The sequence below is a fragment of the Rhineura floridana genome, chromosome 11, assembly GCF_030035675.1.
Source record: "Rhineura floridana isolate rRhiFlo1 chromosome 11, rRhiFlo1.hap2, whole genome shotgun sequence".
Classification (NCBI taxonomy): domain Eukaryota; kingdom Metazoa; phylum Chordata; class Lepidosauria; order Squamata; family Rhineuridae; genus Rhineura; species Rhineura floridana.
The window spans coordinates 54,013,234-54,027,941 of NC_084490.1; the positions used below are offsets into that span (position 1 = coordinate 54,013,234).

Consider the following 14,708-nt stretch of genomic DNA (forward strand, 5'->3'; position numbering starts at 1 on the left):
TTTTTGCTCTTTGGAGCAAAAATAAAACAGAGGAAGAGTTAAATTCTAGCAACATGGTGTAGTAGACAAAGTGTTAAGTTAGGATGTGGAACATCCAGGTTAAAATACCTGCTTGGCCTGGACATTTACTTGGTGAGCTTTCATGCCATAGTAGACTCTGTGTGTGTGTGTTTGTGTGTGCGTGCATGCATGCATGTGCATGTGCGTATGTGAGATTCCAACCAGGACTGTGGCAAGGGAAAAGGATTAATCTCCCCCCCCATACCACAGTCCTCATTCAGGTCAGGCACCACCTCTTCTGCTGCTTGTTAGAACTAGGCTCAAGAAAGGTTGCTGGAGAGCCGAAGCCAAAAAGAGAAAGGAAGATCAACTACTTTCAAGAGCCAAACTATACATTATGTTGAGCACACATTTTTAAAATGAATGTTTTGAAGTAGTCTCTTTCTTCCCTCCTTTCTTCCTTATAAATTTGCAGCTGGGCCCTCCTTGATCCAAAACGGGACTGCAGTATGCCGGGGTGGTCATAATTTAACCATTGGAGGTTGGTAGACCCTGGACCTGGGTGGGGGGGCAGCATGGTAGGTAAGTGGGAGCAGAGTCAAGGAGGTTGTAGGGGAGGGTGCCAAAGAATTCTTCAACATGATGGTGATGGTGATGATGTTGGTGGCCCAAGCTTGGCCAGAAGCATTGCACACTTCCATCCTGACTGGATTCTGCACAGGCTCACTTCAATTCTTCATATACCCTGCTCCTACTCTACCCTTCACCAACCGTACTTCCACCAGAGAGAGAGAGAGAGAGACTAAAGGTATCTTCCTTGCCCAAGGACCCACAGAAACTGGGACCAACCTTGTCTGCAATCTCTTTCAGGATGAAATTTATTAGTGGAATAAGGCCTAGCCATATATGTGCAAATCTGTTAGACAGGATGAACATAGGAACACAGGAAGCTGCCTTATACTGAGGCAGAGCATTGGTCCCCTGCAGCCTAGCATTGTTGACACTGACTGGCAGCACTTCTCCAGAGTTTCAGACCAAATTTCCAGCCCTAGTTGGAGATGCTGGGGATTGAACCTGGGACATTTGGCATGTACTCTGCCACTGAGTGATGGCCCTTCCCTTCCTAGGCACCTTTGCAGAGGCTGTTAGAAAGGTAGTAACACTCCCCACCCAGGTCCCAAAATGGTACTCGGAATGCTTACTATCAGCTTGGGCTGTCTTCATCACTTCCTGCAGTAATTCATTGGCCTCTGGAAGATCCATAGTGTTCAAGATGGACTCAAGTGCATGGAGATCAAAATGGTCACCCTTGAGCTTGCTCAGAGCCATGCAGGTGAGCTGCAGTTCTATAAAAACACACACTCTGAAGTCAGTAAGGCACTGCAGAACAGCCTGTTGCAATGAAGCCATGGAAGAGACCAGAAAGGGAAGCTTTGTCTCAGTTCTCTTCTTTCGAGTACTCAAATGAAACCATCAATGGCTATTATAGCCATGAGAATAAAGAAGTGGAACATCCAGCTTTAGAGGCAGTGTATCTCTGAACACCAGATGCTAAGAGCAAAAATCATTGGGGGGGTCTGTCTCCACTGTCTCTGGTCCTGGTTATGAGCTTTCCATCTAGACAGTCACTGATGGAGATATATAGCATTGCATGATACAAACCTTTGGTCTGATCCAGTGAGTAAGGCAGTAAGGAGTAGGTATGTGTTTTTATAGCCAATTATTTAGCCAATCCTTTCCAAGTTCATCCTAACTGTTTTCTTTACTGATACAGGGCATCTCTACTCTTCCCTCTACATGTTTCCCTCTGTTGTGCCACCTACACATTCTCCACTCCCTATCTATCAGCATAGGAAGCTGCCATACACTGAGCCAGACCGTCTAGTTCAGTATTTGCTGCAGTGGCTGGCAGTGGCTTTCCAGGGTTTCAGACAAGAAGCATTTCCAGCCCTACCTGGAGCAAACCTGAGACACTCTGTGTGCAAAGCAGATGCTCTACCACTGAGCTACAGCTTTTCCTGCAAGCTGCCCCTTAACTCCTTCCTCCTCTCAGTGCTTAATCTCTGACATTAGGAAGAAGGGCTACAAGTTGCGAGGGCACAAATTCTTTTGATTTCTTTTTTGAGAAAACCAGCCACTACATAGGGATAGCCAATGTATATAATGACTTTTATTCACTAATAGGCAAAAAACCTTGCGGTTTAAGAACATACCTATAGCCAACAGATATTTTTATCAAACTTTAAATAACAGGGAAATTGGGCAGCTATCATGAATGCACCAGGGGGGCAGGAGACCTGACCTCCTCTCTGAGATATTGTACTGCCCTGACTTCCGGGAAGGGTTGCTTTGTCTGTGCTGCTTCTGAGTCAGCTCTCATCTCAGAAGAAGCTTTTTCAGCTTTAAAATCAGTCAGAACGCTCTTTTTGACTGATAAAGATCTTCTTCCGGTCAGGGAGAAACGTAAGAGATTAACCACAAAGCCTGCTTTTGTGGGGAGGACTGGATTTCATTTATTTATGAGAGAAGGTTCAAACTGCAATGCCGGATGGACTTTCATCAAGCTCTAGCTGATTATAGCGACACGTTTTATCTTTTCTTCAAAGGAAAACGCACTTTAACAGGCAAATAAGCATCCTTTCTATTTTCTTTTTTCATTTGGTTTTAATTGGTGCAGCTAAAAAGAGATTTGACAATGAATCAGCTGTGAAGAACTCCTAGAAGAGGTATGGCTTTTCTCTTTCACTTATGAAATTAAGGTGGAAAGAAATCGAAAAAGCTTATCTTTGTTTTTATAGCAAAAAGCTGTCCTGGAGGTGCATTCTAAAGATATCAACGGAAGAGGGATTTCTATTTCAAGGAGGGGAAAAAAAAATTTTTTTTTGGTTTATTTCATTTTGACGAATCTGCTTGTTCACGACGCCACTAATTGTTTTGATGTTGGGAACTAAGTTTGTTTTGTATTCCTGAACTCATAGAGATAAGGCAGGCTGTACTGTCTACACTGATATTAGCAAGCCTCGAATATTAACCCAATTGTGGCTGAAATAATTTTTGTTTCTGTGGTTTTAAGAATGACAACCAGGAAAGTGATTGAGACCATGGAAGAAATTATGTTTCAGAAAATAATGGGTGAGATTGAGATAATGAAACAAACCCTGCGACAGGGAAGACAGGAGATGAAAATTGAATTTAACAAAATGACGCAGGAGCTTAAAGAAATAGGGGATTCTCTGAGAGAGGAGTTTGATGGGATTGGAGATGAGAAAAGAAAAATTAAAGGGAAGCTACAAGCCCTGGAGATTGGAACAAATGTGAAATTGGAAAAAGATTTGGAGTTTATGGATGTTAGAAATAAAGTTTACTGTTTGGAATTCAACATTGTCTCTGAAGAAATTAATGAAGATTTTGGTGGTAAAGTTATCAATGTCTTGGATAACTTTCTGGACTGGAATGATGTGATAGAGTTTGATATAGAAAAAATCTATGGTGTTGGCTATAGATATGTGACAGTGGAGAAACTCTTAAGAGATGAGCCAGTGCATTTTGTAAAAAAGAAGAACAGAGATATGACTTTGCAGCAATATTTCAGCAACATATTCAGAATTCTTGACTGGAATGATGTGATGGAGCTTGACATAGAAAAAACTTATGGAATTAACTACAAATGTGTGATAGAGCAGAGATGCACCCAGAGAAGAGATGTGACTTTACAACAATATTTCAGCAACATATTCAGAAGTGATGGCAAGGACATATTTGTGATGGGGGAAATTCCCATCAGACTCTTGTTATATGACTATGGCTATGACAGCAAGATCATCATGGGATACGGATAATGGATGAATGGATACTGAAACCACTGGATTTAACAGGACTATTGAAGATGGAAGATGGAATTAATATTGATAATGGAAGAATGGTTATAGAAATTATTGGACCTAACAGATTTGACGAGATGGATTAATCGATATGTTTATTTGGATTATGGCTATGACAACAAGATTATTATGGGATACTGAATAGAAGAATGGCTACTGAAATTACTGGATTTAACAGGATTATTGAAGATGGAAGATGGAATTAATATAGATAATGGAAGAATGGCTATTGAAATTATTGGGCCTAACAGATTTGAATCAGATGGATTAAGCGACATGTCTATTTGGAGAAAAGTTGAAAGATATATCTCTCAAGGAATTGAAACCTCTCTTTGACTTTTTGTAGAAAGAATAAAGTAATGTTTATGAGTTTGATGATTAATTAAGATAACGTCTGGAGGAAAGTGATTTTATAATATAATTTTAGAGATAGGACTGTTATACATTGTAGACCTATAACTGATCTGCGACAAATCGGAAGTCAACATTTTATTTTATTGTTTAATTGTTTTTGTTTTGTTTTGTTTTTTGTCCTTGATTTTATTGTATAATTGTTTTTGTTTTGTTTTGTTTTTTGTCTTTGAAAATCTGAATAAATATTAATGAAAAAAAAAAGAGATATTGTACTGCCCTACAAATGTGTAAAAAGGCAAACACAATTTGGGTTGGTTTTTCACAGTCCAATCCACTTCCTGTATAGCTTGGAAGAATTTGGTAATGGGGAAAAGCATTTAAAGAAGAGAAAGCCAACCACTAACTTAGTATCTTGTACCTGCAAGTTCCCCAAGCCAGCTTTGCTATTTTCAGATGGGGTTCACTTACCTGGACAAGTAATAAAAGTACTCGTATAGGTCACTCCACTGATGAAGTCCTTCAGATTCACTGTGTTTTTGTCTGAAAGTGGGGGTTGGGTGGAGGGAAGGCACAGAAGAATTGGCTGAAGAATAACTTCATGTATATCACAGATTCCCCTCTCTCTACAGCAGGGGTGGGAACCTTTGACCGTCCAGATATTGCTGAACTAGAACTCCCATCAGCTCCAACAAGCATGGCCAATGACCAGGGATGATGGGAGCTGTACTTCAGCAATATCTGGTGGGTCCAATGTTCCCCACATCTACTCTGCAGATTGGTGTTTGACTGTGTCCTCTTTGTCGTGAGTCGATTGGCTGCCCCTGTGTGAGAGAGTGGTGCATGGGTGTCATCACTGGCACAGTCCCTCTTTGGTAGGCTGTGGTGGTGTTTCTAACTGTGTTGATGGGAGCACGCCCTGTATTTTTGCATTTTTTTTCTGTGTGTGTTTGCCCTTCCCTTCTAGCCTGAGCACACACTGGATACAAGTCAATAAGCAGTTATTAACTGAGATAGCTCAACGGAACCTTCACAAATATTCCTGAATAGCTGGTACTGGGGGCAGACAACAGGGAAGGGCTACTGCCTTCACACCCTGCTTGTAGCCCTCCAGAGGCAGCCGGTTGTCTCCTGTTGGGTCAGACCAATATCCTGTTTCCAACAAGCAATTTATCTAATACGTATCGAGTATTCTACTGGTTGTGTTGTTCTTGCATTTTGATGAAGAACCCCTGGAGTTCTTTTTGTAGTATTGTTGAAGGATGACAACATTACTTTTAGCTGTTTTTATATGTCTATAGATCACCTTGAGACATAAAAGGCAATTCACAAATGAATAAATAATAATAATAATTCCCCCTGTATTGTACACTTTGGGGGCTTTGATTGCTGAAATGTGGCATATCAATTTAAATAATAATATAAATAAGAAAAGTAGGAGCAGAGTCTGAAAGACTGGAACAAATATTCAGAACTGTGCCAAATTTTTGTAGCTATGATGGAAATCCCTGCTTTTAAGGCTAGCCTCTAGCGTTGAAAGGCAAATTCCTGACATTTTCTTTCTGATTACTTTTATATCTCAGATCCTAAGTGGTGTATTTTTATTGTTCATTACGGTGAATTGCCCAGGAGTTTAACTGAACTTGTGACCTTTCCAAGGCACCTACCTGAGCCTTCAACAGGGAAAATATAAAATTATATTCACTGATAGGCAAAAAAAACCCTTGCAGTTTAAGAACTTACCTATAGCCAACAGATATTTCTATCAAACTTTAAAAAGCAGGAAAATTGGGCAGCTCTAGTGAATGCACCAGGGGAGCAGGAGACCTGAACTCCTCTCTGAAATATTGTACTGCCGTACAAATTTGTCAAAATGCAAATACAATTTGGGTTGCTCTTTCACAGTATGAGACCACTGACAGAAAAAAGTCCAGTAAGGGTCTGGATTATTTTACTCTTGTTTTAGACTTTGAACTCTGGATTCTCTCTGAGTGTTTTGTGTATCGTCATGAAAAACTGGAGGGTTGTTAAGGAAGCATTTCTGAGTTCAGGACTATAAGTTTTGTAAGATTTTGTTTTAAAATAAGCTTATGGGAAGCAGCAGAATGGCATGGGGGTATTCAATTTAACTATTTGCCACCCTGGGCTCCTGCTGGAAGGAAGGGCGGGGTATAAATAAAAATTTAAAAAATAAAATAAAAAAACCATGGTAGAATGTGAAAAGTCCGTGCTGGCTATAGTATACAGCCTCTCTGTGGGTGTGTTAATGTCAGTGACAAGGAAAAGTTTTACCTGTTGAATTCTTGCCTATCAAATACTGTTTAGAAACTGTTAAAGTATTTCCTTTTTAAAAAAGAAAGAAATAAGGAAAAGAAGTGGAACAGGGAAGGCAAACAGGGAGAGGATTAGTGAGGTGGGAAAGATGGTCAGGGAGTTAGCAGTAGATATTTTTGTACAGAGGCTCTATATCTTAAAAGCCCAATAGGCAGAAAATCAACAGACGAAGCTTTTTCTTACATGGTGATGCAGTGATGAGAAAAGCTTCACCTGTTAATTTCTGCCCATCATACAGATAGTCCCACCCACCATCCCTCAGACAATTTTTACTAGCCCATCATGCCCATATTAGTTTGTGGCACTTTGACACCCTTAAAAAAACCATCCAATTTACACAATGTTCCCTGTCTGCTCACTTGGAGACAATTTCTCTTTGCTACAAGATGAGTGGCTGTTCACATGCCTCTGTTAAAAGCACCAAGGTACTCTCTGTAACATACACAAAGGGGGTAACTTTAAGAGAAATGGGATGGCCCATTCCACAGTTTAACTGAAGAACTTTCCATTAGGATTTTTCAAGCTAGCCACAAACAGGCATCCTGCCATATCACCCCCACAATGGGTACTCACCATCAATACTGCAACAGGCCAATGCTTCTGATACCTCTTTCAGGGGCAGGTTGATGTTGAAACTCTTCATAACCTCCTGCAACTCATCCACACCAATCCTCCCGTTTTCTAGTTTGGTGAGGATGACAAAGCCATCCCCTAAGGCTGAAGGGTGAAGAGGGAGGGAAAGAAGTTGGGGAGGCAAGAAACCATAGTGCAGGTTAAGCTGAGCAACAAAGCTGCAACTATGGGGCATATCTACCCCACACTGCTACATCTCCTTCCAAGCTGAACGTGGCTTAAAGTGCTTTCAGATTCAACTGTCATCTTCCACCACCACCTGGTCCTGAACACTGCTGGCAACTGTTGTTTAGTAAATATATTTGATTAATTCTTTGCTGAAAATTCTGTGGCCCACTTGCCCACATGCAACTACAATGCTCATGAGTCTCTTGATGGCAGCCAAGGCAATTAGTGTAGACCAGGAGTGGCCGACCTGTGGTCCTCCAGATGATGTTGGACTCCAACTCTTATCAACCCCAGTCAGCATGACCAACGGTCAGGGGTGATGGGAACTGTAATCCAACAACATTTGGTGGGTCACAGGTTAGCTACCCCTGATGAACAGAATAAGCACCTTTCATTTGTGAAGAGAATCAGCTCTTATTTCTTTAAAAAAAACCTGACAACCTACACATACAATGCTTTCTTTCTTTGACAGGAAGAAACTTTTAAAGAATATCTATGTAAAGACTTTGCTGCTGAGAATAGACAGCACACTTCCTTCTGAAAGGTAGCTTCTTCCCACTCAGTCTCTGTTCTAAAAGCTTGTGAAGGGTAGTAATGTGAGTTTAGCTGTCTTGATCACTGTGAAGTAGCAGCCAGGGATCTGCAGTAAGTAAGTTAATGTTCTCTTGATGACTGACTATGAACCTCTCTCCAGCATTTGACATGTAATGCCCACCAGCGTTTGAACTGGAGTGAGTGGCACCCAGTTTTGCAATTTGAGGTAAGAAAGAGGGAGAAAATACTGGGTCCAAATGGACTGAGAATGCCAGAAGCTTCTCTTCAAAAAGCTCCACTGGGTCAAATTCATGTTTCTTGAACTGTGCAAGCATCCACTTTATTTTACTGGGGCTTGAGTTGGAGACACTTGCTATGAATTCATTGCCTGCTTCTCTCTCTCTTTACATAAAGGGTGGACTAGGAAATTTAAAATACATGTCTAACTCACCATCAGTTTGACAACAAAAATCCCACTATGACATACTGTTTAGCCCATCATTCTATCTTCCACAATGTTCATTTTTGTGTTGGGCCAAATTATAAGGCAGGAAGGCAAGAGAGTGAGTTTGTGGAGCTGTGAGTTGGCTAAGGTTACAATGTCTCAAGGTTTTAGTTTTCTTCTCTGGGACAGTAGGGGAAGGAATGAAATCTCAGGCTGGGTAAAGGGCCAGAATCTTGGGGGCAGTCATTTTTTTTTTGTTGGCTTGATAGCTTTTGCTATTTTCTACACCCCTTTCTCCACATGTCAATTAGACTCCACCCTTGCAGGAGAAAAGGCCAGACTCTGTCCTCTGGCTTCCCGGATGCAGTTGTCTATCCCTATCAGGTACCACCTCCCCTGACCTGCCAGGCACCATCCTTAGCTCCCAGACTAGGCTGTCTGGCTCAGGAGACGTGGCAACCTAGACCTGACTGAAGCTGAAGCGTCCTTGGAGTGCAATGTAATACATGATTAGTAGTTGTGCTGACTGCTTTTGGGAATATATTTAGTCCCACTACAATGTGTTTATACATTTGTAAATGCAAACATAACAAAGACATCCTAAGCCTCAGGTGATCTCCCATCTGCATGAAGCGAAAATGTGCAGTGCTGCCTCTGGAATTTCTCACTATTACTCAAGGAAGTGGAGAGTAGGTATAACAGTAACAAATGGAAACAGAGCATCTTTGCAACACAGAGTAAGGCTGTGAACACACTAGTCGCTTACAGCAAAGTGTTTCCATTAGCCACACTTGAAGGGGGAACAGGTTGATCTGCTGACCAGTTGTGAAAACTCTTTGAAGCTGAATTAAAAAAAAAAAAAAACACTCTAGCTGATCCCACCAAGTTTTACAGGGAAAAGGAGCAGAGTTTGACTAGCACTGTGTGCCCCCATTTTCAGAAGAGAAAGATGGAGACACACTGGAACCAGCAGAACAGTGAGTGTGTTTCTACCTTAATTCCTTTGCTTTCCCAGAGTGGAATTTGACTACAAGGGAGTTACTCCTCTTACCTACAGATGTTCTAAATTGCTGATTCCTTGTCAAAGTCCGCAAGAAGTCATTGAAACGTGCCTGCCCAGCTTCTGCAAGTTACAATGGTGGCAGGGAGGAGATCAATTAAAAACATTGTGTAAAAAAAAAAAGCAAATCAAAATCCATAATTATTTTTGCTGCCAAAAACTGAGACAACACACACAGAGAGGCTCTGGACTGGGCAAATCTCCATGCAAAAGGAGGCATAAAGAAGCCACGGGGAGAGGATTCTGCTCAATTTATCAGCGTCCCCATTTTCTAGTTAGTACCACTCTCTGGTAAATCACTGACCCAGTTTGTACCTATTCTACCTTTGGGAACAACTTCAGAGATGTCCTTACCCCTCAGAACTCTCTATCTAGCCTTCAGAATTCTTCCCAGGCCCCGTCCCTCATTGGCCTTGCTCTGCATCCCCCTCAGGTGCTTTTGCTTGTCTGGAATGTATCCTTGATAACGCCTCTGGCTTGTCTAGATGGAGACATGTGTGTGCCTAAACCTCTGACTTTTGAATGGATGAAATGTACAGTAGCCTAGTGTACAAAGGTCAAGAGTCATGTCTGTTGCTCCACCCACTTCTGCCTCTGGCCCTGCCCACCCCTAGCATGTGGCCCCTGGAAGATTGCCCATGAAGTTATGTGGCCCTCTGGCTGAAAAAGGTTCCCTGCCCCTGTGACAGATAATTTTTGGGAGGCAATTTTTACACAAGCCCTATCTACAATGGCTAGCCCTGTCCCTTTCAGCTTGGCCACTTACCAGTCATATGTACTGACTTCAATACCTGGGCGATCACCTCGTTAGCCATGCGCAGGCCAAAGCGGTTAATGCTGCCCTTCACAGCTTGTGACTCCACCACATGGTGTTCTTTTATTAACTTGAGAGCATGGACAGTATCAAGGACAGCTGCAGAAGAGAACATGAGCAGTATCATTTAAAGTCAAGTTAAGGGCAAAGGTTCTCATTCTGAGACATCTTTGCAGCCCGCTTGCTTAGGCCAAACCACCTTCCAGGGATTGATAGGCAATGCCACACTCTACATCAATAAGACGCTTCCATGGATTGAGTTGTAGACAGATTGATCTTCCCATTCCTCCCCTGCTTCAAGCTGGCAGAAGGAAGGAATGGCAGAATGGGCCAGGAATAATTGCAGATGAGAAGGAAAATGGGAACATAGTGAGCACGAAAGTACTGGGTAGAAGCCACTTGAAGGCCCACCCAGAGTAGATCTCTATATGTGTACATGCTGTTGATTGAGAGCAAAAACATCTAACTCCTGTACACTCTATTCTCCAGATTGTGGTCTGAGGACCATTCAGAAGTGTGTTTTCCTGCACAACCCAGTTACTCAATATACATGCAGAAACACACCCACAAACTCTGTGAGCCTCTCTCTGATGATCTGATGTGGGACAAAAGGTTTGTGGAAGAGGTTTTCCCTTGCATATGGAGATGCATTCAGTCTGGGCTATTCCGGTCCAGCCCTACTATTAGGCAGAGTACAGCAGCTGCCTGAGGTACCAACTACTAAGGGAAGGGGAGAGTGGTGCAGATCATGACCTGTCCTGTACATCGTCCCACCACTAGTGTTGAAGAGTCAGCTGCCTGTCTGGTTGGTTTCTGTACATGGAATGGAAGGGGGCATCTTGTTCTTTGCCTCAGGCAGCAAAATGTTTTGGGCTGGCTCAAGCCTATAGTAAGATAGCTCATGATGTGCTTCTGTGTAATTTTTTTTTTGGTGCACATAAGTTACCTGCATAATTTGCAAATCGCCTGGTTGATTTCATAGCTGCAGTCAGTTCCTTGACATCTACAGTCCCATCCGCTACAGAAGAAATAGATCAATTAAGTAATCATTATATCATAAGTGGGACTGAATAACATCATGTAATCCACTTCTCTCTTCTGGGAGGAAAACCTATACCACAGCATTGTCAACAGATGCCTGGCCAAGCTCCTTCTTTTGAGGAATGAATGTGCTGGCCAATCATGTTTTCCCAACCCCCAGTCAAAAAGGCACAAACCATGAGGGCTAGTCTAGTGTTCTGGCTAAGTTCATAAGCTATGAGCCAGGAAATCCACAGTTCTCTGTCTCAGCCATGAGTTTCTTTGGTGGCTTTAGCGAAGTGTCTCTTTCAGCCTTAGGCCTCCATCTGTAATATGGGGCGAATCATACTGACCTACCTTCCACAGTTGTTGTAAGCATAAGGTAATATGTGAAATACTCTGACCACTCTAAAGCACCATACTGCATAAAGTAACTACCCACTGAGGAGGCTGCTCCCTGCATCTCACTCCTCTTGCCTCCTTTTAATCAGCCTCCACTGGGGTGGCTAATTCTGCCACAACAAGGCATAGGATGTGATTGGATCATTCAGTCACTCCTGATATGGAAATGTGGCAGAATTGCCTGCCCTCAGAGAGGCTGCCTACTGCATCTCTGTAGGAGTCAGTGTTCTGTGCTAGCCTCCTTCCAGTTATCACCCACTCTGAAGCCTAGAAGGAAGGGCCATGAAATACTTATTTTTTTTATTCTCTGTAACTGTACCAGAACCAATATAGCCTAAAAATGATCAAGGGTGCCTTGGGGAGTCAGGAGTAGCTGAAGCTTATGTCTGATCTGTGCCATGGCCAGCCCAACTGCGTATAAACATGACCAGACCAGAAATGGCTTGGCACAGTGGTGGTGGCTGGCTGGCTGGCTGGCTGGCTGCCTGGTACTTCTGCACCCTCTTCACTACTGTATTAAGAGCAGAGGCAGCAGAGTAGAGAGGGAAGAAGACAGGAAGCAAACATTACAGGAGGGAGATGTTATTAGGAAGGGAGGAAGAGGGCAGACAGAGCTCAGTCGCAAGTCAGAGCTGGGTCCACTTCTCATTCACAGGACAAGGACCAAAAAAATCCTCTTTCTTTCCAAGTGAAGCCACTTGGTTGTGAGCCAGGAACACTGCAGGGAAGGTGGGTTGGGGAAAGCACAAGGGGTCTCATTATAAATATTAAGAACATAAGAACATAAGAAGAGCCTGCTGGATCAGGCCAGTGGCCCATCTAGTCCAGCATCCTGTTCTCACAGTGGCCAACCAGGTGCCTGGGGGAAGCCCGCAAGCAGGACCCGAGTGCAAGAACACTCTCCCCTCCTGAGGCTTCCGGCAACTGGTTTTCAGAAGCATGCTGCCTCTGACTAGGGTGGCAGAGCACAGCCATCACGGCTAGTAGCCATTGATAGCCCTGTCCTCCATGAATTTGTCTAATCTTCTTTTAAAGCCATCCAAGCTGGTGGCCATTACTGCATCTTGTGGGAGCAAATTCCATAGTTTAAATATGCGCTGAGTAAAGAAGTACTTCCTTTTGTCTGTCCTGAATCTTCCAACATTCAGCTTCTTTGAATGTCCACGAGTTCTAGTATTATGAGAGAGGGAGAAGAACTTTCTCTATCCACTTTCTCAATGCCATGCATAATTTTATACACTTCTATCATGTCTCCTCTGACCCGCCTTTTCTCTAAACTAAAAAGCCCCAAATGCTGCAACCTTTCCTCGTAAGGGAGTCGCTCCATCCCCTTGATCATTCTGGTTGCCCTCTTCTGAACCTTTTCCAACTCTATAATATCCTTTTTGTGATGAGGTGACCAGAACTGTACACAGTATTCCAAATGCGGCTGCACCATAGATTTATACAACGGCATTATGATATCGGCTGTTTTATTTTCAATACCTTTCCTAATTATCACTAGCATGGAATTTGCCTTTTTCACAGCTGCCACACACTGGGTCGACATTTTCATCGTGCTGTCCACTACAACCCCGAGGTCTCTCTCCTGGTCGGTCACCGCCAGTTCAGACCCCATGAGCGTATATGTGAAATTAAGATTTTTTGCTCCAATATGCATAATTTTACACTTGTTTATATTGAATTGCATTTGCCATTTTTCCGCCCATTCACTCAGTTTGGAGAGGTCTTTTTGGAGCTCTTCGCAATCCCTTTTTGTTTTAACAACCCTGAACAATTTAGTGTCGTCAGCAAACTTGGCCACTTCACTGCTCACTCCTAATTCTAGGTCATTAATGAACAAGTTGAAAAGTACAGGTCCCAATACCGATCCTTGAGGGACTCCACTTTCTACAGCCCTCCATTGGGAGAACTGTCCATTTATTCCTACTCTCTGCTTTCTGCTTCTCAACCAATTCCTTATCCACAAGAGGACCTCTCCTCTTATTCCATGACTGCTAAGCTTCCTCAGAAGTCTTTGGTGAGGTAACTTGTCAAACGCTTTTTGAAAGTCTTACACTATGTCCACTGGATCACCTCTATCTATATGCTTGTTGACACTCTCAAAGAATTCTAATAGGTTACTGAGACAGGACTTTCCCTTGCAGAAGCCATGCTGGCTCTGCTTCAGCAAGGCTTGTTCTTCTATGTGCTTAGTTAATCTAGCTTTAATAATACTTTCTACCAGTTTTCCAGGAACAGAAGTTAAGCTAACTGGCCTGTAATTTCCAGGATCCCCTCTGGATCCCTTTTTGAAGATTGGCGTTACATTTGCCGCTTTCCAGTCCTCAGGCACGGAAGAGGACCCAAGGGACAAGTTACATATTTTAGTTAGCAGATCAGCAATTTCACATCTGAGTTCTTTGAGAACTCTCGGGTGGATGCCATCCGGGCCCGGTGATTTGTCAGTTTTTATATTGTCCATTAAGCTTAGAACTTCCTCTCTCAGTACCACTATTTGTCTCAGTTCCTCAGAATCCCTTCCTGCAAATGTTAGTTCAGGTTCAGGGATCTGCCCTATATCTTCCACTGTGAAGACAGATGCAAAGAATTCATTTAGCTTCTCTGCAATCTCCTTATTGTTCTTTAGTACACCTTTGACTCCCTTATCATCCAAGGGTCCAATCGCCTCCCTAGATGGTCTCCTGCTTTGAATGTATTTATAGAATTTTTTGTTGTTGGTTAGCAATGTGCTCCTCAAATTCTTTTTAGCATCCCTTATTGTCTTCTTGCATTTCTTTTGCCAGAGTTTGTGTTCTTTTTTATTTTCTTCATTCGGACAAGACTTCCATTTTCTGAAGGAAGACTTTTTGCCTCTAAGAGCTTCCTTGACTTTGCTCGTTAACCATGCTGGCATCTTCTTGGCCCTGGCGGTACCTTTTCTGACCTGCGGTATGCACTCCAGTTGAGCTTCTGATATAGTGTTTTTAAACCACTTCCAAGCATTTTTGAGTGATGTGACCCTCTGGACTTTGTTTTCAGCTTTCTTTTTACCAATGCCCTCATTTTTGTGAAGTTTCCTCTTTT

The 14,708-nt window shown here is 42.7% G+C and overlaps 1 protein-coding gene across 1 annotated transcript in view; it reads right to left on the minus strand.

Moving 5' to 3' along the window:
- Positions 1 to 14,708, minus strand: part of EFCAB13 (EF-hand calcium binding domain 13) — an 83,999-nt gene that overhangs the window by 30,204 nt on the left and 39,087 nt on the right. The window contains exons 19-24 of the mRNA XM_061592117.1: positions 11,167 to 11,238; positions 10,173 to 10,319; positions 9,398 to 9,469; positions 7,140 to 7,283; positions 4,704 to 4,775; positions 1,203 to 1,346 (exon numbers count right to left, since the gene is read on the minus strand). Coding sequence (XP_061448101.1) covers positions 1,203 to 1,346; positions 4,704 to 4,775; positions 7,140 to 7,283; positions 9,398 to 9,469; positions 10,173 to 10,319; positions 11,167 to 11,238 — 651 coding nt within the window. The remainder of the gene's footprint in view (positions 1 to 1,202; positions 1,347 to 4,703; positions 4,776 to 7,139; positions 7,284 to 9,397; positions 9,470 to 10,172; positions 10,320 to 11,166; positions 11,239 to 14,708) is intronic.